The sequence below is a fragment of the Podarcis melisellensis genome (assembly GCF_964234715.1).
Source record: "Podarcis melisellensis genome assembly, chromosome: 14".
NCBI classification, from domain to species: Eukaryota; Metazoa; Chordata; class Lepidosauria; order Squamata; family Lacertidae; genus Podarcis; species Podarcis melisellensis.
The window spans coordinates 9,283,018-9,310,475 of NC_138546.1; the positions used below are offsets into that span (position 1 = coordinate 9,283,018).

Here is a 27,458-nt window from a genome sequence, read left to right on the forward strand (position 1 = left end):
ACATGGGGATAAAGTTGTTTAATAATTATGCTTAGTAATATTGGATTGGGAGACATGAGTTAATTCAGATTATGCATCAATCCATTAAAGAACTGAAACAATGGAGGTCTTATTTCTTATGTATGGAGACATATAAATAACTACTTACATCACCTTACTTATATTGGGTGGGAGAGGAAGTAAGGGTGGCTTTAAATATGTTATACTTCCCCAGGAGGCCTGCCAATTAGCAATAAAGTGGGACAAAGGACCTGTGTAAGTTTGCTAAACTGCTGCTTGTTAGAGGAGGTACAATCCCCCCTCATTCTCAAATACCCAATAAAACTCAAGCTCTCCGTTTACCTGTGCACCAAGACTTTTATAGGAATTGCCTATGCCTTCAGGCTTATATTTAAAATCTCACACCCTAGAAACGTGTGTTTTAATAATAAAAACCAAGGTAACTTAAGGAAGCTAAATTTTGCATCCAATATAAAATTCCATACTTGCATGAAATATGGGAGATGGGCACCCTTCTGGAACTAAAGGGGAAAAGCCCTAAGTCTCATTAAGAGGAGAAAATACAAAGAATAAACTTTATCAAGAGGGACACTTTATTACAGCAGTTCATATGGCAATGTGTGAGGTCTTCATTTTTGTCGCAACCCTATAAATCGGGAAGGGAAAACCTTTGGCATTCCAAATATTCCACTATTAGCCAGGGATGATGGCGGTTGAAGTTTTACATCTGAAGAGCTGAAGGTTCCCCAAAATTGCTATAAAAACCTCCTTGGGAGCAAATCCCACTGAACATAGCAGGGCTTGCGTCTGAGTAGCAATACAGTGGTGCCTCGCAAGACGAAATTAATTCGTTCCGCAAGTTTTTTCGTCTTGCGAGTTTTTCGTCTTGCGAAGCACGGTTTCCCATAGGAATGCATTGAAAATCAATTAATGCGTTCCTAGGGAGACCGCCTTCAGACCAGGTCTGGGGACAGTCTGTCCCCGGACCTCTTCTGAAGGCTGGGGGGGGGGAGGACTTTTCTCCCCACCGCCAGGCTTCAGAACAGCCTTCTGAAGGCTGGCGGTGGGAAGAAAAGCCCTTCTCCCGCCGCCAGCCTTCAGAAGAGTTCCTGCAGGGCTGCCTAGGCTGCGAATAGCAGCTTGCTGCCCAGTGCGAGGGACGCTCTGAAGCAGAGCACCCCTCGCGCGCGGCAGACATTCACAGCTTGGGGAGCCCTGCGGGGAACTCTTCTGAAGGCTGGAGGCGGGAGAAGGGCTTTTCTTCCCACCGCCAGCCTTCAGAACAGCCTTCTGAATGTTGGCGGTGGGGAGGAAAAACCCTCCTACCACCGCAAGCCCCGGGAAGAGAGGAGAAGCTGTGCGCCTTCTCCTCTGTTCCCGGACCTCCCACCGCAAGCCTTCAGGACAGGTCCGGGAACAGAGGGGAAGGCGCGCAGCTTCTCCTCTCTTCCCGGGGCTTGCGGTGGGAGGAGGGTTCCCCGCTGTCCCGGAGATTTCCCTGTGGGCTTTCGTCTTGCAAAGCAAGCCCATAGGGAAATTCGTCTTGCGAAGCTGCTAAAAAATCGGAAAACCCTTTCGTCTTGCGGGTTTTTCGTTTAGCGAGGCATTCGTCTTGCGGGGCACCACTGTATTCACTCCCTTTTTTTGCAAAAAAAATTCTAAAGCCAATTTGGACAAGAATGCTGCAACAAAATGAAGGCAAAAGGAACTTTCCAACACCACTGCGGAGTATTAACATTGGTTTTATTTTTCCATCACCTCCTCTGGCTGCTGAAGTTTTGAGCATCTTCTGTATTATGTTTGTTTTCTGGCTGCTTAGGAGTTCTGAATTTTGCCCAAGGGTGTGGTGTTTCTTCTGCCTCCATCCACTTCAGCCAGCGGAAGTAGTAGGCTCGAAAGCCATTAATTTTCTCCAGGTAATAGTCCTTTGTTTTGTACTGCAAGAGGAAAAGGAGGAGAGAATTAACACTCTGTAACAGCAAGAGATGCTTTTGAATTCTGGTGCTGGAGGAGACTCTTGAGAGTCCCATGGACTGCAAGAAGATCAAACCTCTCCATTCTTAAGGAAATTAGCCCTGAGTGCTCACTGGAAGGACAGATCGTGAAGCTGAGGCTCCAATACTTTGGCCACCTCATGAGAAGAGAAGACTCCCTGGAAAAGACCCTGATGTTGGGAAAGATGGAGGGCACAAGGAGAAGGGGATGACAGAGGACGAGATGGCTGGACAGTGTTCTCGAAGCTACCAGCATGAGTTTGACCAAACTGCGGGAGGCAGTGGAAGACAGGAGTGCCTGGCATGCTCTGGTCCATGGGGTCACGAAGTGTCAGACACGACTAAACAGCAGCAGCAGCAGCAGCAAGAGAAGATTAGTTCTACTCTAAGAAGTGAGAAACTGCTACTTAGACTTGCCAAGAGCTTACATAATCTTTTGCTGCTTTTATTTGGAAGAGGTGGAGGAGTGTGCTGGTATTAAAAAGTTTCTGTAGAGGGAAGCAAGTGCTTAAACTCTCTTCTGCTGGAATCAATGGGATCTAGAAGTGTTACCAGGCTGCTACCAGTTGTGTTTGGTGGTCTCTCAAAGAGCACAGGTGAGATAAACTGGAAACTATTGGATTTCTCACGTTTCATCAAATAGCCCTAGGGCAGAAATCCTTAGTATTAAACAAATTAGAGGGCTGTAGCTACTGTTGCCCATACCCATTAAAATTAGTGAACAAGTCATGTCCATAGACTTCAATGCGTAAGAATATCACTGAATACAACCCAAAGGTATATAAACATTTCTGCAGAAAACACACAGTATCAGTGTTGAATTAAAACATGCAATAAATAAGCTCATCTAACCTCTCACCTTGTCCCATGGTCTGGGTATATAGTACATTTTCAGCTGTCAAATTAATACCATTGGTGCAAGACACACTTCAGAACTTGTATGGAGAAGACCTTTATCCAATTAAGTAAAAAGGTAAATGTATCCCTGCCCGTACGGGCCAGTCGTGTCCGGCTCTGGGGTTGCGCGCCCATCTTGCTTAAGAGGCCGGGGGCCAGCGCTGTCCGAAGACACTTCCGGGTCACGTCGCCAGCGTGACAAGCTGCATCTGGCGAGCCAGCGCAGCACACAGAAACGCCATTTACCTTCCCGCTAGTAAGCGATCCCAATTTATCTACTTGCACCCGGGCATGCTTTTGAACTGCTAGGTTGGCAGACGCTGGGACCAAGCAACGGGAGCGCACCCCGCCATGGGGATTCGAACCGCCGACCTGACGATCGGCAAGTCCTAGGCGCTGAGGTTTTACCCACAGCGCCACCCACGTCCCTTTATCCAATTAAGTAGATGCTGGTATAATGGCCTTTCTTTAGATACTGTATACTTGTGGTCACGTAGCAATCCTATACATTTTTCTTCCTCTACCTGGTGCCCAACCATTATCCCTGACTACTAAATTATGCTGGCTGGAGCTGATGAGAGTTTGATTGCAAATATCTGGAAAGGAATATTTTGGGAGAAGGCTGATGCACACTTAACTGGGTGCAATCTGGGTAAATGTGCAGAGGACACAGAACTGCAAGGGTGTTCAAAGAACTGTGCATATAATATGTGGTCTTAATTTTCTCCTTTGAGTATAAATCAGCTTCTGCAGAAAACAAAAGGTTACCTCACCCTATCAAAGTTAGGAGGATACTGGGCAGCAAACTCCAGCTGGCGTAGGACAACTTCATTTGGAAGAACATGGTTTCTACTCATATCTGCGAGGATCTCTGTGAGGTAGGCATAGTCCAGTCTCTTCACAGCTGCAGTTACAAGCGCACCATAGATCTGTACATTGGGATTTATTCCAGAATGCTGAAAAACACAGCCCCAAACTGTCAGGCAAAGGTAATTCTGAAGTCCTTACGCATCTAGGAGTTTCACAGTATACCAAGATTACTGCCCCCAAAGCCAGGGAGACGGGGATTTGCACACTACACAACTGATTGCAATGGCCACCTACAGGAAGGCTGAAAGACAAGATCCCCTTCTGTTAAGAGAGCTCCTCATGAACATGTAGCCATCAAAACCACCAGGTCTGCCGCATGCAGAACAGCTTCAAAAGCTTGAGTTTTCTGTACCTTCATGTCTGAGAGTAGCTGCAGTCCATCCTCTTTTTTGCGGCAGGCTATTGCCAAGTTGCAAAACGTCTGTAGATTGGGAGAAAGTCCCTCCTTCAGCACTAGGGGCAGCAGGCTCTGTAATATACAAAGGCATGTGAGAACAGCTGTCCAGATTACCTGTTCAAGTTCATGCTGAGAGGTGCAATGTGTACGAATGAAGCTAACTGAACATTGGAAGCTGCCTTACAGTGGTACCTCACAAGACGAATGCCTCGCAAGACGAAAAACGCGCAAGACGAAAGAGTTTTCCGTTTTTTGAGTCATTCCGCAAGACGAATTTCCCTATGGGCTTGCTTCGCAAGACGAAACGTCTTGCGAGTTCTTGTGAGCTTGTTTCCTTTTTCTTAAAGCCGCTAATAGCCGCTAAGCCGTTAAGCCGCTAATAGCCGTGCTTTGCAAGACGAAGAGACTCGCGGAACCGATTAATTTCGTCTTGCGAGGCACCACTGTACATTCAGTCAGACCACTGCCCAATTAAGCTCAATACTGGCTACTACATTGACCGGATTTCAGACAAGGTTCTGTCCCAGTCCTACCTGGAAATGCTAGGGATTGACCCTGGGACTTTTTGCATGCAAAGTAGCTGTACTTCTTAGTCATCACTGTTCTCCAAAAGGTTATGGCCTACACCAGTGGGTGGGCAGAAAATGTATCATGCAAAATGTATTCTGGTAAAAACAAAAACAAAAAAACAGTAGTTCCTGCAAGCCTGAAGACCGTCCACCCCGACCCACACAGACTCATATGCCCGTGATCTTACCTTTGCTCCTTCCAGATCTCCTCCTTTGCTCTTCTTCCTCACCAAGGTATTAAAAAAAGTTATATCTGGTTTCACGTTGTGCTCCTCCATCGCCGCCAACAAGGAAGACTCTGACTGGCTGTTGGACTGCACCAGCTCAGCTAGCAGTGTGAAAGTTTTGATACTGGACGTGGCACCATCTTCCTTCATTTTCTTTAAGAAACCCTCCATGTTCCCAATGAGTGCCAGTCTGTCAGAGGGGGTTGCCACCGTCCCTAAGGAGATCACATTTTCGTTGGGCGGCTGCGAGTCCAACAAGTTGGGGAAGTTGAAGGAGGCTTTGGAAAAACACAGAGTGTTTGCTTCTGCCGCATCTGGAGCCATCTGTTTTTTATCAGAGATCCCCAAATCCCTGGGTGCAGCAGAATCTGGCAAAGTAGAGATATCGCCAGTCTCTGCCTTTGCATTATTGTCATTTTTGCTTTTGCTTTCTTGGCTATAGATTTCCTGCTCAGGTTTTCTGTCCTCCTCTGGGAATACACATTTTTCCAACATCTCCACATCAAACTGCATTGCAGCTCCAGCATCTATTTCCTTTCCTCGCCGACCCTTCGCCTTCCGGTGTTGCTTACCAGCTTCCAGTCTCAGGATAGCTGGGCTTTTCTCGAAAGTTCCTAGCAACAAATTGGAAGCTACACGGGGGTCACCAAGGCCGCAGTCTCTGGCAGCACCGAGCATCAAGTTGTAGCTGTAACTGTCGGGTTTTAAGTTCAGTTTAAGCATCTGCTGCCAAACCTGTTTTTGGAAAGAAAAGTCAGGGCAGAGAAAAGGGAAATGTACCCCAGGTGATCCGTATAATTGCAGTTTTAACACTAATGGGAAACAGACAAGTTGATCCTAAATGTGTTCACTCGGCAGTAAGCCTCAGTATTCAGAGAAATTTGCTTCTTGGGATTGGAGCCTGGAAGACAGCAGTTGTCTCCAAAGCCACTTAGTGGCTCAGTTTGCACATTACCGCAAAACAGTGTATACTTTGAAAGCACCAATCTCATCCATGTTGCTCCTCCCTCACAGCATGCAGGAGAAATGGACCATGATTCCTGGCATTGGGTTATGTCTGAAATGGGGCCCGTGGTTTGTTTAGCTCCAAACAAACTGTGAGCAGTAAACAAAGTAGCCTGCGGGGTAGCTCAGAATCAGGCCTGCAGGCTGGATCCTATCTCCTCCCCACCTCCTCCATGGTACATGTTGTGTTCTGAAGGCAAATGTTTTAACAATCATGCTAAGAAACTGCAAATGACATAATGGTGATTAACTAACGAGGAACACATTCTCTCTTGTCTTTTTAAAAAGCAACTCAGAACTGACAGCACAACCTCACAATCATTAGCATGATGCTTTCAAAAAATTTGAGATGGTGTTTGATTGTTTTAAATATGGTTTTTATTTGATTTTAAATTGTATGGCTTTAACATTTTGCTGTCTACTGCCGTGGGTTCCTTTGGGAGGAAGGCTGGGATACAAATTTAGCAATAAAATTAATCTAAGATGTATATAGCTCCCTAGTTCTATAAGATACATGGAAATTTAAGGATCACAACCAGAGGAAGCAATCGCTTAAGAAAATTGGTCAGAGTGAATGCAAGCTTGAAGCTCTTTGTTGGTTTGCTCTGCTGTAAAGAGGAAAGGAACATACAGACCTGCAAGGCATAGCGAAACCCATTCTCTTTGTCTTTTATGCACCCCATAAGCAGGAAGTTGAAAGTCTCTGTGGTGACTGTATGGCCTTTGTGGACGATTTCCTTAATTAAAAAAAAAGGGATGAATACAGAATTCACACTTGTTCCACAATAGAAATCCTTAATGAAACATTCGCTCTTTTGTAGCTCAAATGGAAAACATCTCCCCCCCCCTCTCTCTCTCTGTGACACTTTCAAATTAAATTAACCAAGGTACAAATGTCCATCAATACTGTGTTCACAAATACTATTGCTGAGGTCAGCTGGGAAAGCTAATTTCAACCTTGCACAGTAAGAATCTAAATGCCATGCACTGTCTAATTATCTTTAAGATTAGAAACAATACTTTCATTATTCCACATTCTAACTTGTTGGCAAACAGGAGTTTTTAGTTGGATTTACATGCCTCTCTGTCCCAAACCAGACCAAAAATCAGCAGATGGACCTGTTTACAAAAAAGGAACCCACTAAAAGCAACAGAATCTCTGCCCATTTACCAATTTGTGAGGAGTGGGGGTGGAATTTTATGGGAAATCAGAAATTTGTCTACAATAACTAATGTTCAGATAGTGTATCTTGGTTAAAATGATGGTCTGCAGATGACACCAAACCAGGAGGGGTAGCTAATACCTCAGACGATAAAGTCACCTTGAATCCTGATTCTAACAGATTGGAGAACTGGCCCAAAACTAACAAAATGGATTTCAACAGAGATACATGTAAGATTCTGCACTCGGGCACAAATAACCAGATGCAAAATATAAGCTGGGAGACACCTGGCTTGCCAGTTGTACATGTGAAAAGGATCTAGGAGTTTTAGCAGACCACAAGTTTAACAGGAGTCAACAGTGTGATGCACCAGCAAAAAATAAAATAAAAATAAAAATACACAGAAAATAATAGTATCATGCTATTCTGCATGGGTCAGACCCCGCCTGGAGTACTGTGTCCAGTTCTGGGCACCACAGTTTAAGAAGGATATTGACGCTGGAACATGTGCAGAGGAGGGTAACCAATATTGTCAAGGACCTGGAAACAAGCCCCATGAGAAACGGTTGAGGGAGTCGGGTATGTTTGGTATGGTAATGCAGAGACTCAGAAGAGATATAATAGCTATGTTCAAATATCTCAAGGATTGTTGCATGGATGGTGGAGATTTTTCTGCTGCTCCAGAGGGTAGGACCCGAACCAATGGATTCAAATCACCAAAAAATGAGATTCTGACTCAACATATTTCAGCTGTTTGATGGCAGAATGGACTGCACTCCTTTCATTGGAGGTTTTTAAGCAGTGTTTAGATGGCCACCTGCTAGGGATTATTCAGCTGTGATTCCCGCATTGCAAGTGATTGAACTAGATGGCCCTATGATTCTACGCAAATCATTTTAAGTATTTGGAAAGCATTCTGAAAACCTGGAAACAGAAGTAACAACTTTGTCTGAAGCCAACACTTTCATTCCCACACCCTGCAACATTTCACAATCCTGTGCACTGTTTACATTTTGCAGTCTCCCCACCTCATGTTGTTTGTTTGAAAGTGTTGGATAGGTCTTTACTACAAGCTCATGCAGTTTATTTCCTTGAGTATAATATATGCCACTTTCTGCTACACAGTTCCAAAAGGAACTTGCATAGAAAACCACACACACAGATTAAAACAACCCAATTTTTATACCGGAAGCTTCTTTACCTTCAGAATGTCAAAGCACACCCGGAGATCTGCACAGCGGGAACACACTTTCAACAGAGAATGGTACGTGACTATGTTGAGCTCAATGTTTTTGTTCAGTAGTTGCTGCCGTAGCCTAAGCGCATGCTGCAGGCCCGAGTCCTTCCAGGGTGACTCTGCACAGGCGTTAAACAGGGCTGTGTACGTGGCGTCAGTCGGAGTCAAGGCTCGCTTCTTCATCTGCCTCCCAAGAAAACAGCAATAGATACGCTTCATAAAAATACTCAAACAATTATGCAATATCAGGAATAGAACAGATACTCTGTGAAAGTATCGTAATGCACAGGAGTCAATTATGCAAATCCCAATTAGACAGAGAGGACTTGTATATTGAATGGGAAACTTTTAAAGAAAATACTACAGGTGTCACAGACTTCCAGCAGGAAGCGCTGAGAGCCGGACTTCCAAGCACTCGATGCCAGAGTCACTATTAAGATGGAAGGATGTAATGGGGATTGAAATTAAGAAAATAAAATAATAAACCCTGCAAGGTATGTCAGTCCACCCATCATTTTAACTAATTGCAAGAGTCGCTGCCAATACCTTCACAGCCCTTGTGTTTCCTCCGCCATATGCTGTTCATCGTGCTATAGAATTAAAATAAAATGAAAATTCCACATGGCTATGTGATTCCTACTGCAAAGAATCGGAGGGAAATCTCAGGCAAACCTGCTGATTTATTTTTTTAAAATTTGATGCATCATAGGCCATGAATTTACGTTTTCTTGTCAGTTTAGAAACTTGGCACAAAAACACACCAGGATGCTGGCTAATGGGATGCCTGTTGAATGAGCAAATGGAAGGCGAGATCTGCTTTTGACTTCGCTCACTAGAACAGGGCTGGGGAACCTGTGGCTCTCCATCTGTTGCTGGACTCCAGCTCCCATCATTCCTTATCATACTTGTTATGCTGGCTGGGACTGATGGGAGTTGGAGTCCAACAACAGATGGAGAGCCACAGGTTTCCCAGCCCTGTTCTAGTCAGCTAAGTCAAAAGCAGATCTCACCTTCCATTTGCTCATTCAACAGGCAGGTGTGGTGGAGGGATGACACGACACAGCTCGAAAGCAGTAGGTGAGATGGATGCACCTTTCTCCACGTGAATGAAAGATGCTCCAAAACCTTCTCAATAGCATTTTGCAGGAACATTTGTCTTTCAATTCTTCTCTGGCAACAAGAGTTCCCTAGTTCAGAGATGGGGGAACCTGGAAAACTCCAGATGGCATTGGATGCCTACGCCCATCAGCACCAGCCACACTGGGTGGTTTCATACAAAAACTACCCCTGGCTTGGTTTTCTGACAGCAGCTCTCTTCCTTATGTGAACGAAACCAGAGTACTTACATCGTTATAGAGCTTGAATGCCTTCTTCACATAGCCAGCTCTGCCACAACCACCGATCAGGACAGTGTAGTTGCTCTCTTCTGGCCGAACACGTTCCTCCTTCAGCATCTGTACCTCAAACAGGTTCAAAGCCTCTGCCAGCTACAGTTAAGAGAGGGCAACTGTGAGGACACAGCAGGAACTGTTGCTACTGCAGGGCCTGGGGAACCTTTCTCAGCCCAAAGACCACATTCCCTTATGGGCAACCCTTCCACGGGAACAGATGTCAGTCCCCACTGGCATTTTAATGTGTATATTTGGATTACACATGGGCGGGTTCCAGGTCTGAATAGGTTGAAGACGGCTGCACAAGATCACACTGCTCATCTAGCTCAGGAATTGGGAGGTGCAGGCAGAAACCTTGTCTCCTGATCCCACCTCTACGGGCCACGTGTGGCAGGTGGGCATCACAGTGGCATTGGATGACCCATTTTTGTCAGCATGGTTTGAAACCTTGTTTCGCCAGCCCCAAGGATCAGCTGGTCGTTGGGTTTTGCAAAGCGCTGTGCACAGACAGGGTTTTGCCAATGTCAATGATATGGCGTTGGGTATGGGCTTGGCTAATATTAGGCCTGTGGACTGAAGGCTCCTTAACCCTGATCCAGCCCAATACAGTGGTGCCTCGCAAGACAAAAAGAATCCGTTCTGCGAGTCTCTTCGTCTAGCTGTTTTTTCGTCTTGCGAAGCAAGCCCATTGACAGATTAGCGGATTAGCGCTATTAGCGGCTTAGAAAATGGGGGGGCGAGTTTTCCGTCTTGCGAGGCATTCGTCTTGCGGGGCACCACTGTATTGTCAACTACACTGACTAGCAGTGGCATCCCAGAGTCCTTGGCAGGTGCTCTATTCTAGCAGTGAGCAATGGCTTTTCACTAGCTATGCAAGTCTATTCAATACTCTTGCAATGAAAACAGCTGAGATAATGACCTTGCCTTCTTTTATCAATGCCTTGCACTTCAAGAAATACCAATACGGAGTGTTCCTGGGACCTTGTCTGGGTTTTGGTTCCAATTCTTCCTCTTCCTCTTCCTCCACTTGGCTTTTGAGTTGCAAATCGTGAAATTCTTCAGAAGCTTTGTGAAAAAATTGTCTAGAAGAAAATTTTTGAGACAACAACCCAAAGGCTTCGTCGTCATCAAATTTCTCTTCTTCATTGCTGGCTGTTTCAGAGGTGGTGGCTGAGTGTGTCTCTTTCGGATCTCTCCTATGTAACTTGTAGACCACGGGGGATGAACTAAAAGGTCTCAAGGCCAGAAACCTGAGATGATGTGCATTTCTAGGCCCTGCCAAATGTTTCTTTGAAATGGACCTCAATCTGGAAGTAGAACACAGCCAAGGATAGAAAGAACCTCTCGCAGTGAAAAGTCCTGCAGGGAAGCAATGGTGTATCAGCTGCAAAGCCATTGTGGTACCCGCTTTCATCGCCTTCTTCTCTGATTAGACGGCCATCTCCTAGAATCCAAATCCAAAACATTTATATATCTGTATCCTCACTTTTCTTCAAAAATAAAAAAATAAACAAACCTGCAGTGGCTTCTGTTAAACATTAAAACGATGTATCAAATTAAAACAAGTTCATAGAAAGTAAACACAGAACTGATCAAATTGTTGTATCACATCAGGGATTGGGAGCCTGGGAATCCCTAGATGTTGCTGGACTCCCAACTCTCATCAGCCAGCTAGGCCTACAGCTAGGAATGTTGGAAGTCGAGCAACATCTGGAGGGCCACAGATTCCCAATGGGCCCTCTTGAGTTCAACGGGTAAGTTAGTCATAGGTACAGGACAGAAGCCTTAGTTAGGTAAGTAATTTATAATTTTGAGTTTATTGTACTTTGCATGTTAGCTTGTTCCTGATTTTATGCTGTGTTTTCAATCTGTACTTTCCATTATATAAAAAAAAATTAACTGAGGCCCATTAATTCAAATGGGTCTATTTTGAGTAAAACTTAACTGCATGCAACGCTTTACCTATACTATTATATGCTGCTCTGAAATCTGTTTTGATGAAAGGTTAAGTGTGGAAACATTTCAAACAAAGCTTCTTATTTTACACGCACCCACTAGACTGTTTTGACTGGTGGAAATGGCAATACTGCAGGTTCCAACATAATACCCATTCCGTATTTGTAACAACTTGATATTTTCACGTGGCAGCACCTTGCCTACGGAGATCAAGCAGGTGTCTTCATTGCACTCTTTTCATTGCCTGCTGAAAAGAACATTCCTGTTTAGAGAAGCCTACCCAGGTGCTTAGAAATAAGCTTGCCATACGTCAGGAAAATTCCTAGCATGTCCTTGTCTTTGGGTGTAAAAAATGGCGCTGGGAGCAAAATGTCAGGGAAAACTCGGGTGCATGGCCACACGATGGGAAAAGCTCAACAATTTTGCAGGTGTCAGGAATTCGAGTTCTAGTATTTAAACTTTGAAAGTAGGATTAAATCCCCCCTCAATTTTACTGTTTTCTCTTTTTGTAAACAGCTCTGAGGGTGTTGTTGTTGGTTTGTTTTTACAATCAGGCAGGACGTAAATTTTACGAAACAAATGAACGAAGCTTCTCAGGGCTGAGGGAAGAAGCCCCCCACTTGATACTTCTAGGCAGTGGTGTCTTCCCATCAGATGTCAAGAAGATAAAGAACTACACAGCCTTTAGAAGACCTCTGAAGGCAGCCCTGTATCAGGGAGGTTTTAAATACAGTATTTGACGTTTTATTATGTTTTATATGGGGGCAACCCAGTCAAATGTTCGGACTATAAATAAGATAATATTTTAGGTTTCTATTATGTTTATTTGACTGCATACTCTATATTTGACTTTCTTCAGATTGTTTTACTTATGTTTTACTGATTTAATATGCTGTAAACCGCTTTGAGATTTTTCTTAAAATTAGAAAGCGGTACAGAAATAAAATAAAAATCATAAACCTATTATTATTATTACTACTACTACTCTTCTCAAGAGCAATGTGAGGATCAGGCTCGGATGGGAAAGCTGAGGCCCTCCATGAGTTTTGCTGGACTCCAATTCCCGTCACCCGTGGCCACTGTGCTGCGCTGGCTGAGGCCGACTCGGGGTTCCTCTTACACGGCCGAGGCAGAAGGAGCCTCCATGAGGCGCCACGACCACCTCCTCCTCCTCCTCCTCCTCCCCTCTTTATTGCGCGCACGCGCACACGGGCCGCCACTCACCCGCTAACGTTCCTTCCACGCGCGAGGCCAGACCTCCCACTCGCGACTTCCCCGCACGCCTCGGCCTCCTAAAGTGGTAGGCGGAGCTTCTCGTTCGGGCTGAGGCGATAGGCCCACCTCGGCGCGAGAGCCGATTGGTTCGCTCTTCCTCCGCCTTCTTCTTCCCTCCCCACAACAATGCTTGCGAGGGGAGGCGGGGCCGGAAAGAGGAAAGGGAGAGACAGAGACAGAGACACGCACTACGGCCGCGTGAGGGACTTTAACCTCGCCCACCCAACTGAAGGGGCGGGTCCTAGTCTTATTGGCTGAGCCGGAGAGCGGAGGCGGGGCGTGCGGGTGCGCGTGCCCAAGTCCCGCAGTTCCCAGCATCCCTCGCGAAGGCCCGTCGCGTTCGGATTGGAGGGAGCTGGTGTCCCTCTTACTCGCGCGCGCACACAAGCGTTAGGCTCCTCGCTCGCCCCGCCCTTTGGTTTTACCTCAGTTTTCCCTCAGAGCCGAAGCGCCTCGAGGGGAGCGGAGATACTTCGCTTCCTTGCCCAGTTTGCCTCCCTCGAGCGCGCCGCCGCCGCCGCCGCCATGCAGGAACTTATCGCCAGCGTGGATCACATCAAGTTCGACCTGGAGATCGCGGTGGAGCAGCAGCTCGGGGCGCAGCCGCTGCCCTTCCCGGGCATGGACAGTACGCGAGGGGGCGGCGGAGGGAGGGAGGTCAGGGAGGGCCGCACACCCAGATTTGCCCCCCCCCATCTCTTCTTCCCGGTGGAATTGAAGAGGGAGGCAGAGGCATATATTGCAATTATTATTATTATTATTATTATTATTATTATTATTATTATTATTATCAATATACTGAATAGGGGCCTTTGAGGGAGGTGTTAACTTGCAGGACACGTCACGGAAGGGAGCCAGAGCAATCCTTGCTCCATGCGGATGTCGTATAATTTTTGCTGCTGCTCCTAGGTTTTGAGGGGTTTTGTTTTGTTTTTTAAGCTTCTTTCAGAGTTTCAGTGGGATTTAAGTGTTATCTCAATAAATTGTATCAGTTGTGTGGTTTACGATCCCACAAAAACACATTTTGGAATAACCCCCCCCTCCCCGCCCCAGAAGAAACTTCTACTTTCAGGGATAGGTCCTGTTGAATTTGGCAGGACTTTCTTTTGAGGAAGGCAGTGTAGGTTTGCCCTGTGAGTCACTAAAGAGAAGACGGATGGATTAAAATATGAATCAAATTTATTTAAAAGGGGGGAAATTGAACCTACTTAAAACCCTAATGTAGGAAGAGCCCTGTTGGAGCAGGTGAAAGGTCCTGTGTAGTCTGGTTTCCTGCCTCCCATAGCAGCCACCCAGATTCCACTGGAAAACCCTCCAGTAGTGCATGAAGGCAACAGCTTTCTCTTCCTGTTGTTCTGTAGAAAAGGACTCTTGAGATACGCTGACTCTTGATTCCAGAGGTTCTATGTAGCCATCATAACTATGTGGTGGTACTCTCAAGACTGGATTACTGCAGTGTATTTTGGGTGGGTCTGTCCAGAATCTACAGCAGATGCAGAATAGAATGACCAGACTGCTGACAGGACCACCTGGCCAACAACATGCAACATCATTATTAAAAAAATTGTGCTGGCTGCCCATCTACTACTGAGCCAGGTTCATTGTATACATTTACAAAGCCCTGAAGAACTGAGATCCAGAGTGCCTTTAGGACTGCCTGAGCACTGCAGGAGTGTTGTTAGCTGCCTGCCCTACCCTTGAGTTGGTGAGGCTCATTTGACATTGACACAAATTATGGTCTTTAGTGTCATTGGTCCTGTGCAATACTCTGCCAGTAGAGCTTCAGGAGCTGCTTTCTGTTTCAACTTTTAAACACCAGCTGAGAATGTTCCACCAGGCTTATGTAGGCAATTAAGAATACATATTTCCATAATTAGTCGATGAGTCTCTGATTCTAATTTTTGTGTGTTATTATGTATATAAATTATATAAGCCACTTTGCTATTTTTAATGCTATAGCTGTATATAAATCTTTTAATCAATAAATAAATGACTAGTTGCTGTTGATAGTGCCCTCCATCAATCACACTTATGTCATACTTTGTGTTTTACTCTGTACTTAATAAAAGGATGCATTGTATGGTTTTAATTTTGGCCTGTTGACTGATCAATTGATGATTGTGGTAGACTAGTGAGTAAAAGTAAAGATGCAGCTTTGTAGGATTAAAACAATATTTGAGAAGTCAGTTGCTAAAGTGCAAAGGAAATATTTTTTAAAAAGAAAAAAGTGGATCCATAAAATAGTATAGTCAACAGCTGTAAAATTTCCATAAAACCACCAAGAAATGCCTTCAAAAATAATAACTTATTTACTTGCCCCCAAAGCCGCAGTAGGAAGCATAATAATAACGGCTAGCATTTATATAACACTTTAGAGAATTCAAAACAGGCAAGCTTTGGGTGAACAAAATAGGTAGCCAGCTTAGTACAAACTTCTCTTCATGGTGCATGTGGGCTTTCAAGTTATCCAAAACATTCTCAGGCTAAGGGAAGAACTGCTAGGAAAACCTTTTCTGGATTTCTACTTGTTACATAGCTATGAGAGGCTCAGGAACACTGTGTATGTTACCCCAGCAGTTCCTCTCAGTGCTGTGACAGTCTGAATATGGACTTTAAAAAAAGAATATGAAATGTGTGCTCAGCCATAAATTCATTAGTTGATACTGGGTAAATTCCCATCTGAAGACTTGAGTAATTAATGTGTATAGCGGTCTTCATTTCTATAATGTAATAACGCAACTGTTGAAACCACAGAGGTGTGGAATATAGGAACTTCATTGTGAATCTCTTTTTCCACAGAATCGGGTGCAGCTGTCTGTGACTTTTTTTTAAAAGCGGCCTGTGGAAAAGGTAAGCCACACCTGCAAATTGCTGTGCTAGAAAAAGATGAAGCAAAGCCAATTAATAAACCACAGTCCTTTATTATGAAGCAGTAGTTAGTCTTTATTGTTTATATACTGCATCAGTGTACATAGCACTTGACAGAGAAACGAGGAAGTTGTGTTAGTTATGTGGACATAAGATGTACAAAACTTGGAGGCCCTTTGTAGAACTAAAGGGCCTCCAAGCAGACTATCAGTCCCTGGTACAACAAAACCACTTTTTTGACCCCATTGACTTCCAAACTGAGGTATCGGAATAAAAGTAATACATTAGCATCTCATGGTTTCCAAGCTATGATTTTTTGAGAAGACATTATTTTCTATTCATGGACCCTCCTTACATTTTGACATCTTGGTCATCCTATTTGCCTAGAAGACTCTTATGAGGGGAGAAGTTGTTTCTACCATGTTAGTTCTGCATATATTATCTATGAACAAATATGCTCTGTGAGCCAAACATGTTTCTTTGACCTAAAGGAAAATTGTAAGACCTGCCTTGATGCTTTCTATCCATAATTCAGATGGGGTGTGTGTTAAAGAGCATTTCTTTTAACTCTTGTTTTCTGCTCAATAGGAGGAATGTGTCCCTTCCGGCACATCAGTGGCGAAAAGACAGTGGTTTGCAAACACTGGCTACGAGGGCTGTGCAAGAAGGGTGACCAGTGTGAATTCTTGCATGAATATGACATGACTAAGATGCCAGAGTGTTATTTTTACTCAAAATATGGTAAGGAAATATAGTATCTGTGTGAGTTTTACTGGTACTGTGAAGGCTTGCCTTGTACAGAGGAAGTCACTCAGTACAAATAGACATTTATAAAGCACTTTAAAATGTTGAGGGTACTTCACATATATTGTCTCAGCAATCCTTACAAAAGCTCCATAAATCAAGGTCAGTACTTTTATTACAATTTCACGAGGAGATGCTTGCCTAACACCACCCACCGATGACAGAAATTTGCAACTTTGTCATGTATGAATTTTGAGATTAGATTCTTGATACAGATTTTGCTGTAGCTGTTTTATGTATTTATCCAATAGCACTTATTCTCTATATAGAATGTACCAATGAATAATTCGATTCTGGTGTTCCTGCATTGTGTAGCTCTCATGCGTTATCTCCCACATTGTGTAAACCACTGAATCACTGCATTCCATGCTTATCTGACCCTGGAGTATTTTTTTTTGCAGCTAGTCAGAATGTTTTGCTAGGACAGTTTTAAGTTAGCACTGGAGTGTTAAACTAGCATCTCCTTGAAGCTTTCCTAGGCCATGTGGGAATGGAATGTCATAGTTCCTTTCTGAACGCCTGGTTGTCAAGGCAACTGTGCGATAAGTGCAAAAGCTGAATGAAGGGAAGTTGCTAACACAGTGGAGCCTGACATTTTACATCCTTTGATGTTTGCTTGATGTTTTATGATGTATGGCTATGTGTGTAGTGTTGGGATACTGCCAGGGAGACAAAGACCATCATGGCCCCCAAGCCGATTCCGGACGTCCATCGATCTCCCGTAGACAATGCAGTATCATTCAATTAGCGACACGAGCTCCAGAAATAGCTTGCCACATTCCAGAACTGGTGCACGCTCTATCAGCAGATAATGCACAGCAAAAGATGCACGCAGGAGAGCATATTTACAAGTTTATTCAGCAGTGGTCAGAACAAAGAAAAAAAACATGACTGCCTGCTTCAGTGTCTCAGACACAGAGAGAGAAACGAAAGCAAAAACACAACAGAAACATCCTGTGAACAGGAAATACGCAGGCTGTGACACAAACATCCTGCTGCCTTTTTAGGTGGAATAGAAATATCCTAACATGTAGAACTCTATAAAAGCTTTGCTCTACTGTTCAATTAGAGCAATCTTTCTAACTGGCAGTTCATTGCTAACCAATGGTTAGTGGGCCTGTCCTATTGAGCAATAGCTTTTCTATTTTTTATTTAAAGGCTGGTTCCCCCACCTGGGCAAGAACCAGTGGTTTAGAAGTATAAATTCTTACTACATTTGTAATTCCATATTTTGGTTGCTATACTGTACTGTCCTAGGTCTCCATAGACACATCAGCCTTGAGTTGTAGTTTGGGTCATGTGAAATCATACTGCTTCACACATTTTGGGGCCATGTATTAGGATTGGCAGTAACACAAGGGAACAAGATAAGTTACCTTGGAGTTCTCGCCAATAGGAGCTGGTTTTTGAGCTAAACTTACTTGCAGTGAACATTAAATTCTGTATTTTGTTATGCTGTCTGGTGCAATTTGGAATTTCTCTTCCCAAGTGTTTATAGGACAAAATAATCAAATATGTGTATAACCCTTGAGCGGGGGCATATGGTTATACATTGAGTAGTTCTGTTTGAAAATGTGCACTTTTAGTTATCATTGTTTCATGATGTGCTGTGCTGTCCATAACGTACTGTGAATTCCATAATTTTTATATGCCTTGGTTTGTTTTGGGTTGCACTTGAAGTTAATAAATGATCGAAGTGACACCAACTTTGTGGTGATTTAGTAAAGGTAAAGGGACCATTAGGTCTAGTCGTGGCCAACTCTGGGGTTGCGGTGCTCATCTCGCTTTATTGCCTGAGGGAGCCGGTGTAGAGCTTCCGGGTCATGTGGCCAGCATGACTAAGCCGCTTCTGGTGAACCAGAGCAGTGCACGGAAACGCCTTTTACCTTCCCGCCGAAGCGGTACCTATTTATCTACTTGCACTTTGACATGCTTTCGAACTGCTAGGTTGGCAGGAGGTGATTTAGTATAACATAAGTAAAAACCTTAAATTGTCTTCATTCTGAATATGACTCTTTATGCTTAACTTTTTAGAATCTTTATTTATCTGGCTAGAGAAGGTTTACACTACCAGAAGAAAGCCAAGATTCTAGAAAGCCAAGATTCTTGTGAATAGCAAAAGATATGCATTCAAGTTTTTCCTGATGCTGTATCATTGTTCTGGGAAAACTGTTTGATCCTGATGCTGATGCACAATGCTCTTTCTCTCTTGGTTGGTCCAGTAAAGTGAGTGTTTGTCTACTGCAGGGGAATGCAGCAACAAGGAATGCCCATTCTTGCACATTGACCCAGAATCTAAGATCAAAGATTGTCCTTGGTATGACAGAGGTTTTTGTAAACATGGTATGTATACCTCATATTTCTGCTGATGGCTGTGTAGCTTGCTAGCCTGCATCTGCATCCAACATATATTTGCTTTGCAACCATAATGTGAAGCTGCCACACTTTGTACCTTGGGAGAGTCCCATCCCTGATGTCTGGCACAAGAGTTGGCTGCTTAAGAATTTGTCTTCATTTCTGGGAAATGTCTATTTGTGGTAGTGAAAAAGTCTCTGAAAATTCACAATCCTTGTAGCTTGAATGGTCAGAAATCACAGGTAGCCTTGGTTGGCTCATCTTTGTGTGTATACAGCAAGCCTTATGTATCCTGAATGTTTCCTGTGTTTGCATATAACAGATATAACCATAAAATCTTTTATTGCAGGCCCCCTCTGTAGGCACAGACATACCCGACGTGTTATATGTGTGAATTATCTGGTAGGCTTCTGTCCAGAGGGCCCCACTTGCAAATTCATGCAGTGAGTATGCTCCAGGATTATTTCTGCTGTTTTGTTTCCCCTTCAACCTTATACATCGTAACTTCTATACTATACACTGGCATATATTTCTTTGAAAGTTGCCCCAGGCTCATTCACAAGTGTCACAGGCTCATCCACCATGCCCTCTGCCATTCAAATGTACCCTGGAAATCTTTTAGGTTGCTTCCATAGTCAGAATATTCATCAAATGAGTGATGAGAAAGTGCTGGACTCTTCTTTTTTGGGTTGAAGAAAACATTTTAAACCCATTTCTGAATAAGCTCCATAGTAGTAAGAGAGAAAGACATAGGAGATTTAGAAGCCAGAAAGTTAGGAAAGGTTGAGGAAAGAAAGTTCTGCAGAGCCCCATCAATGCCCTGCTTTCTGGAGCTTAGATACGATCCATGTGGGAAGGGCACATGAAGGTCTCAAAGCTTGGCCCTGCCTTCTGGAACAGCTGGGAGGAGATCCAGTGTAGGATGAGGCCCTCCTTCACTGTCAGAAAACACATGGAAGTGAAATGGTCTTGGAAAATGATTAGTGCATTTCACAAATATATTTCTTAACCTACTGAGGCTTTTGGCTTCTCAATAAGGCAGGCTTGCACAGAGTTCAGGTTTTGCTCAGGGTGTTTTGCTATCATACTTGAAAATGGGAAGATATTGTCAGGTTGACAGTATCCCAGAGTTTTGACTTTCCCTAGCAGCATGGGGTATGGCTTGTTCCCAAAAGTTGTCTCAAGGTGTTAGCCCTGTAAGCATCTCTCAATTTGGCTGGAGGAGAAAGTACCTCATGCTTCTTTAGCCTTGAGGGTGGGCTCTTCCTCAAGCTGCTCTGGTTGTTGGTTACTGGCCTCTGAATGGTTTGGTTGGGGAGAATCTGTTTCTCCTTCCTGTACTAGCGCTGTATGTAGAAAATACTTTCTCATTGCTGTAGTTTCTGTATCCAAGCAGCAAAATGTAACATGGAGAGGAATTATTTTCTGTTGCTCAGGACAGGTATGAATTCTGAAGCTGTAAGGGGGAGGTGCCAGTGGTTTGAGGGTCAATTTGATCTTTGTATGTTTCCTTATGTACACTTTCTTTTAAAATTAGCCCTCGATTTGAACTTCCCATGGGAACCACAGAGCAACCACCGCTGCCTCCACCAACACAGCCACAACAAAAGGTATGCAGTACCCCAGTTACATCTACAGACTTCTGCAGCATCTTCTGAATGCCAGAGAGTTAAGGTTGTTGAAATAGTTGAACACCAAACATACAGTTTATATCCTTCAGAGAATAGAAATCGCAAAGCACCATTGTGAAATCATTGTGAGGAACTTCTTTTTTTATTTGAAGGGTATATCTTTTTATGCACCATTGGTGTTCCATTCTCTAGTCAAGTACTGTGGGAATTTCTTGCTATCTGAAGGTTGGATGTTGCATACGGCATTTGTAGAAGCCTTGGGGAAAAGAAACATACTTGGGGGTAGTTGCATTTCAGTCATGGTTCAGGGCAATGGTACTTTTTTCTGAATTGATCAATGTGTGGGTTGCTTTTCCCCCTCTCAGCAAAATAACAACCCACCACTACAGAGGTCATCATCCCTCATCCAATTAACAAGTCAGAACTCTTCTCCCAACCAACAGAGGACCCCACAGGTCATTGGAGTTATGCAGTCTCAAAACAACAGCATGGGAAACAGGGGTCCTCGGCCATTGGAACAGGTCACCTGTTATAAGGTAAGCTGAAGCCTGCAGGTTGTAGGGGAAAGGAATGTCTGGGGAATCTTAAAAGTATGCACCCCAAATCCTGAGTTTTGAAAGTGAAATAAACATAGTTGCATTTTATTTTCATACATCCAAGAGGAGAGTGTTGTTTCAGCCAACTTTGAAAAATAGTTTAGGGACTTACAGTATTTTGCACTATTACATATAAGCACCTAAAACATCCAAGCACTGTACTGTAATGTTTAAGAAGACAGTCCTTTAATTGCAGGCATAATCTAAAAAGGAATATGTAAGAGTATGAAGCAGCAAAGCAAGGAATAGGTATTGAATAAGGAAACTCTACCTCTGTCTTGGGAACCTGCTTACACCTTTGTGAAAACACCTTTGTTAATATGGCTACACCTCTGGAAGTTGTTGCAATGGAAGGCAACAAAGTTGAATTCCATAGTTCTCAAGTAAAAAACTTACCCAGGTACAATTATCTGTCTCCCTAAGTGCGTGTGACAGGATATGAAGATGGGTAAAGAATTCCCCTCTATCTATATCAGCAATGACAAATCTCTGGCTGATGGTCCTAATTTGCCCTGCCAGGCTGATTGGACCAAGGCATGCCCACTTGTCACCTGATGTGGCTTTGAACAGTACCAAATTCAAGCTGAGGTTGCAAATGAACATGACTTACAGCCATAGATTAAATTTAGTGCTGTTTAACATTTGGCATCTTACTCTGTTGTCACTGCTTTCAACAGGGATACCAACCACTTCCAAAAGCAGCACCACAGGGAAAGGCGCCACTTCAAAGTTTCAGTCATATATAAACTATTGACTTCCAACCTTGGGTGTACTTTAGGAAGATAGGTTTCGTGCTTATCATTTGCATTCACGCTAATGTTTTTATTCAAAGCTTTTAACTTCCTGCATTTTAATAGCTTCCTTTTTTTGTTCTTCTCTCCAGTGTGGTGAAAAAGGACATTATGCCAACAGATGCACCAAAGGACATTTGGCATTCCTTAGCGGACAGTGAGCCAGCAGCACCTTTTTAAATATGAGGGCCGAGTTTTGCCTGAAACCACATTGAACTTGTTGAGCCATCTTTTTGCCCCAGTGACTAAACGAAAAGGACAGCCTACTGAGGACTACTTACCCACAACCTCTTTTTTTGTATTTCATTTGTTTTACGTCTTAGAACATAAGTGGTGCCTGCCTTTATTCAGACTGCCCAGCTGGGAAGCAGGCTGAAGAAAAGCTTAATACACAAGCCTTCTTCTGAAATAGAATATTTGGAATAGGCACTCCTTGTTCCAATATCCTTGGCTTGGAAGTCTTTCATTTTTTCAGCAGTCCTTGGCTATGGGTGGAAGGTGGGAATTGGCTCATGAGATGTCATGAGTTGCACAGCTGTGCTGTGTTCTGCACATGCTTAAAATCTACACCAGTGCCTTCCTTGTAAAGTGTTTGGTTCAAGGGTTATTGGTATGTCACGGGGAGGGGGGAGGAGTTGGCATTATGCTGAAGTCCAGCAGAATGTCCTTGCTTCTCTAGCCAAGATGAAGTCACAAAGCTACACAGCTCATGTCCCTTTAACTGATTACTCAGAGTTGAAAAGCAAAGGTATTTATTATGCATTCATAGTTGGAAGTAAAGGAACACGTGTGTGTATAAACTCATGTTACATGAAGATTATATGTACCTTTTCATAAGCACCTTTCTACAATCCTACCATAGAACTATACTTGATTTTTGATGGTAGAATCTGCACTTTCTGAAATTGGTCATACAATTCTGGCACATTATCAAGAGTTGCCCAAACTATCTTTAAGCATTTATTTCCTATTTTAAAGGGAGATACTTTGATGTTAATTTATCAAGTGTGACTTTGGGGGACAGAAAAGGAGCACATGCTTGGGAAGAACTAACTGAGGTCCTGCATCACAACATAAATCAGGATATTTAATTGATTTTTAAAAACTACCAAGTGCATAAGGTTATCTTGTAGATTGAGCAGTTATATAGCAGGAAGAGTGGTTTCAATTTTACTAAGGAGTTACTAAGGAATCTTCCTGCTGCAAAACAAGAGCATTAAATGTCCCTTATTAGAGAAACCAAAGGAAAGAAGCTATACTATTTCACTTTGGTTTCGTTGCTAGGGCCAGACTGAGCCTACCTCTAAAATGCACACAGCTTCAGTCACCTGAACTAAATTACTCTGCAGACTTGAGTAAGTTCCAAGGATGTCATATAGTCTCTAGATTTTGTTAATAGCACTGACTATGTCTAATGCTCTTTATTCCTTCTTACAACTTCAGGCAATTATTCACTCATGGGCTGTGGTTACCAATCCCTTCAAGCACCAACTTAATGTAAACCCCCCCCCCCCGTGGGATCAGTTTGTTTGTTACCTTGCAGTGATCAAATTAGTTCCATGTCACAAGGAAAGTAGATATTTTATTATTGGTCACAGAATACACTGTTGAGTCTAGAAGGTAAGAGCCAATCTGCATTCAGTTGAAGCAAACTCACTACGAGTCGCAGTATGGCAGCTTGTATTCTTCTGGTCCATCAAGCTTCAGTGATACTTCCTCCAGCGATCATGCTCTGAATAGCCAAAACAAACAGTTGCAGAGTCTTTTGGATATTAGTATATGGAAGTACACCCTTCATTTAAAAGGTTTATCCCATATTTCCATGTGTGTTCAAAACTGCTTCTAATTACCATGACAAGGCTAAACAATGACATACTGTATACGATCATTAACCAAATACCTGGGGAAAATGGGTTTTACCTAACGCCTGACAGCAACATGGCATCCAATTAAACATTCAGGTTCCCAACAGTAAGCAGCTATATGCATCTGGGAAATTTACAAATTTCCTATGAACACAACCTCCCCATTTCTCCAGGACAAGTACTCAGAGCTATACTTTGGCCATGTAAGTTCAATTTAGGTATCCCAAGAAACTTTAGTGGTTCCAAAAGGAAGAGAGAGTTTGCAACTGATGCAATCCACCATAGGTCGGGGCATGAAGCACGAGCAGAAAATCAACAGCACACATGCCTTTCCCTAAAAGCATTAAGAATTCTCCTCTCAGAGGACTTACAGTACAATCGCATCTTACTCAGGGAAGGTACATATATGCAAAAACTGCTATACTTGAACCACCCATTAGTGTGCTTACATTTCCAGAGCCAGTGCACTGAGTGGGCCTTGTGCCCCAAGCAAGGCCATCACATCATGTTGGCTCTGGAAGCCTGAGGGTGGTCATGCAAGTTCTTGTGGGAACCTGGGACAGACCCCCAGTATCTTGCAAGAGCACCCCAGAGCCTGCCTGCTGAGCAGGGCTTGCCCAGTAAGCAAGGGAGGGAGGTTAAAAGATCTCTGCTTTGCATGCATTTATCATGTAAAGTTGAAATCGTGCAAGATAAATGTGCGAAAGATGCGACTGTACTGTATTTACTGCTGCTTTTTAGGTATACACAATGAAAGTTCTACTCACTTATATGGTCGAAGCTCCACATGTAGCTGAGAACCACATAGGCAGTTAGCATCATGGCGGCGCCACCAATGCCTGGTTTCTTCACATCAATGTACTTTTTGACAAATCTGTCATAGCCTAGTGAAAAAGGAGCGTAGTCTTAGCCATACAGATAGCAGGGGAACACCTAGTAGTGATAAGTGACAGCTACACTAAAAAGCTAACAGAATAAGGAAATGAAGTCTTCAGCCCAAGATCACTACTTTTGCAGCCTGTTGTTTAGTTCCATTGAACTCAGTGGCCTCAATGAGACCTGCCTTTCTAGCTAGTGTACTTCGGCTTATAGCCCAAGTAGGAATTTTATAAAAAATCAGGATTTTACAACAAGGCTGTACCATTTAGTTTATCTAAACACTTTAAAATGGCTACATTAAGACATATGCTTAAGAACAAAGGGAAAGGGACTATGAACTCAGGTTAAAGCTGCAGCTCTGTAGAAGAACGAAGGTTTTGCAAGAGGCCTTGCGTTCAGTTCCTTCCTGTCCAAGTAGCTGGGCTCGGAAATAAAAACCTGCTTGAGATGTTGCAGAACTACTGCCAGCTCTACATGGGGTAACAGCCCTCTGGTTTTTTATTCATAAGCAGCTACTGCCTCTGTATGTTTTTATGCTACTCCTGTTGATTTTGCAGTTTTTAGTATATGCATGTTTTTTGTTTGTTTTAAACTGAAGGGTGGTGTACAAGTCCTTTAAATAAGTAGGAACGAAGGCCAGAAACTGCCTGTTCAGGGTTGTAGTTCTGTGTGCATTTATTTGAGTGTGCCAATGAGCACAGTGGAAGTTAGTCAAGAGTAGAAATTCAAAGGATCTGGCTGCAAGACTGAGGAGGCTTGTGGCTCAATCCTATGTCTTTTTACTCTACCGAATTCAATAGAAATATACTCCCAAGTATGTATTTGGATCACACTGTGAATGCATCAAGTGGGATTAAAAATCTGAAGGTGGATCACAACTAGATTTTCAAACCCCATGAAGCCTTTATTTCGTTGGCAAATTAAGAGTATTTCAATGGAAAGTGTGATCCTGCCAGTGTTTCTCAGGTATAACACTATTGGCATAAACCTAATAGGAGACTTCTGAAACCCTGGTTATCTGCACACAAAATGTTGGCGTTGAACAGATTAAATATTCAGCAAGACAATCACATGCATACAATTCCTGCCACAAATATATGCTACACATCAGATGTTTCCCAGACACTCACCTCCTCGGATACTCGTAACTAACCCAGCTGGGGTGTAATCTCGAGTTGCTAACCAGGTTGGCAACTGCCCCACTTTTACATCCAGCAGCCTCATATCTTTTACTGGAACTAAGAGGAAAAAAAGAATGTGAGGGTGGGTATCTGCGATGACTTACCCATCCCTATTCCAAGGAGGAACAAGTGGTAACATAAGGTTCTCCCCCACACCTCCCCTCGGAGGCGACCACTGACTTCTGACATTTTCCAAAGATGAATAGGCAAATTCATGGAGAAGAAAGCTATTGGTGGCTTTTAGCCATCATAGCTATGGCACAGCCTCTTCGGTTGGAGGCTATAAATACTTCCCAATACCAGTTACTGGAAACTGCAGGGAGCGTTGTTCCTGTGCTCAGGTCAGAGGCATCTGGTTGGCCACTGTGAGAACAGGATGCTGGCCTGGGTGGGCCATGATCCATTAGATCAGACATGTCCAACCGGCCGGCCGTGATCTACAGGACCTATTTCAGTGGGTGTCGCGCGTTGACATTTGTTTTCTCCCCGCCAGTGGGGTTGGGGAAGAAGGTGGGCGGCTGATAGGTGGCTTTATCACTGTGTGCGATTGCCAGCGATTTCTTGTAACCCTCCTTAAAAAAAAAAGCTCAACATCTCTGGGCAACCCTCCCCCTAAAAAGCTCAACAACTCTTTTCACCCACCCCACGCACGCTCCTCCTGCCTCCAATGACAATCGGGTTTATACTCCCTGTATTAAAAAACTGTGCCAGTTCGCAGTCTCTTGGGAGTTGACTGTGCCTGCTCTAGGTTATTCTTATGGGGTGGGGGGCAGGGTCGTTCCAAGGTTTGTCTGCCTGACACTGACACACAAATGCAAAGGAGAGCTGTTGGGGGGCAACAAAGAGGAAGGTTGGGGTGAGAAACGGTGGCCTCAAGGGCGAACCCCAGCAATGAAGAAGAGCAGCGGCCTGGCGCTTGTACCCAGGGCTACATTGAGAAGGGCGTCTCTTTCTCACAAGGCGCTCCCTTCTCCTTCCACAGAACAGGGCGGAGCGCTTCTTCTCCGGGAAATGGGAGCAAGTTAATCCCAGCACCGCCCAAGCCCTGACAGGAGCCGGGTCACCTTGGCGTCTCCCTCCCTCCAAAAGCGCTTACCGGGTCGGTCCGCCATCTTGAAGCCGCTGCAGTGTCTCCCTGCTGTTCCGCTCGCAAGGGCTGCCGGGAGCAGGTTGCTCGCGCGGGGGCTCGTGGGAAAAGAAGGTCGCCCTCTCCTTGGGCGGTGTAATGGGCGGGCCTGGCGAGGTGAGGGGCTGGGCGGAGCTAGTTTGGGCGGGAAAGAGAAGCCAAGCGATTGGATAAGAGCGGGACGTTCTCCTCACAGGTGTCTTTGGCGACCATCCTTGGCGCGCGCGCACTTGAGGGGCGAGAGCCACTGAAGGCAGTGGGAGTTGCTTCCTGAATAAACAGGCATAGGGTTTCATATTCCGCTTTTTTTCTTTCCTGAAGGGGAGCCAGAACGGCTTTTCAGCTGAAAAACACCCCAGTCAAAAACACACACAAAAGCAA

General features: G+C 44.0%; 3 protein-coding genes across 6 annotated transcripts in view; 1 reads left to right on the forward strand and 2 right to left on the reverse strand.

Moving 5' to 3' along the window:
• CPSF4 (cleavage and polyadenylation specific factor 4) overlaps positions 1–22,470 on the forward strand; it is a 30,846-nt gene extending 8,376 nt beyond the window's left edge. Inside the window, exons 2-9 of the mRNA XM_081889370.1 lie at positions 13,495–13,609; positions 15,781–15,831; positions 16,438–16,590; positions 18,901–18,996; positions 19,358–19,451; positions 20,546–20,618; positions 21,005–21,175; positions 22,119–22,470. Coding sequence (XP_081745496.1) covers positions 13,507–13,609; positions 15,781–15,831; positions 16,438–16,590; positions 18,901–18,996; positions 19,358–19,451; positions 20,546–20,618; positions 21,005–21,175; positions 22,119–22,187 — 810 coding nt within the window. The 5' untranslated portion in view covers positions 13,495–13,506 and the 3' untranslated portion in view covers positions 22,188–22,470. The remainder of the gene's footprint in view (positions 1–13,494; positions 13,610–15,780; positions 15,832–16,437; positions 16,591–18,900; positions 18,997–19,357; positions 19,452–20,545; positions 20,619–21,004; positions 21,176–22,118) is intronic.
• Positions 1,727–13,522, reverse strand: PTCD1 (pentatricopeptide repeat domain 1). 4 transcript variants are annotated; one of them, XM_081889166.1, is made up of 9 exons: positions 13,407–13,522; positions 10,670–11,194; positions 9,706–9,846; positions 8,324–8,542; positions 6,595–6,696; positions 4,916–5,689; positions 4,114–4,230; positions 3,665–3,847; positions 1,727–1,937 (listed from the first exon to the last, which is right to left on the reverse strand). In XM_081889166.1, exons 2-9 carry the CDS (start codon positions 11,162–11,164, stop codon positions 1,755–1,757), a joined length of 2,214 nt encoding a protein of 737 aa, XP_081745292.1. In that variant the 5' UTR covers positions 11,165–11,194; positions 13,407–13,522; the 3' UTR covers positions 1,727–1,754. The 4 variants fall into 4 exon arrangements, with proteins under 4 accessions (XP_081745292.1, XP_081745290.1, XP_081745291.1 ...); XM_081889164.1 differs by lacking the exon at positions 13,407–13,522 and adding an exon at positions 12,931–13,096; XM_081889165.1 differs by lacking the exon at positions 13,407–13,522 and adding an exon at positions 12,827–12,930.
• Positions 22,471–23,588: 1,118 nt separating the features above from the next.
• ATP5MF (ATP synthase membrane subunit f) lies at positions 23,589–27,200 on the reverse strand. The gene is made up of 4 exons (XM_081889439.1): positions 27,048–27,200; positions 25,901–26,008; positions 24,659–24,775; positions 23,589–23,758 (listed from the first exon to the last, which is right to left on the reverse strand). Exons 1-4 carry the CDS (start codon positions 27,061–27,063, stop codon positions 23,730–23,732), a joined length of 270 nt encoding a protein of 89 aa, XP_081745565.1. The 5' UTR covers positions 27,064–27,200; the 3' UTR covers positions 23,589–23,729.
• Positions 27,201–27,458: the final 258 nt, after the last annotated feature.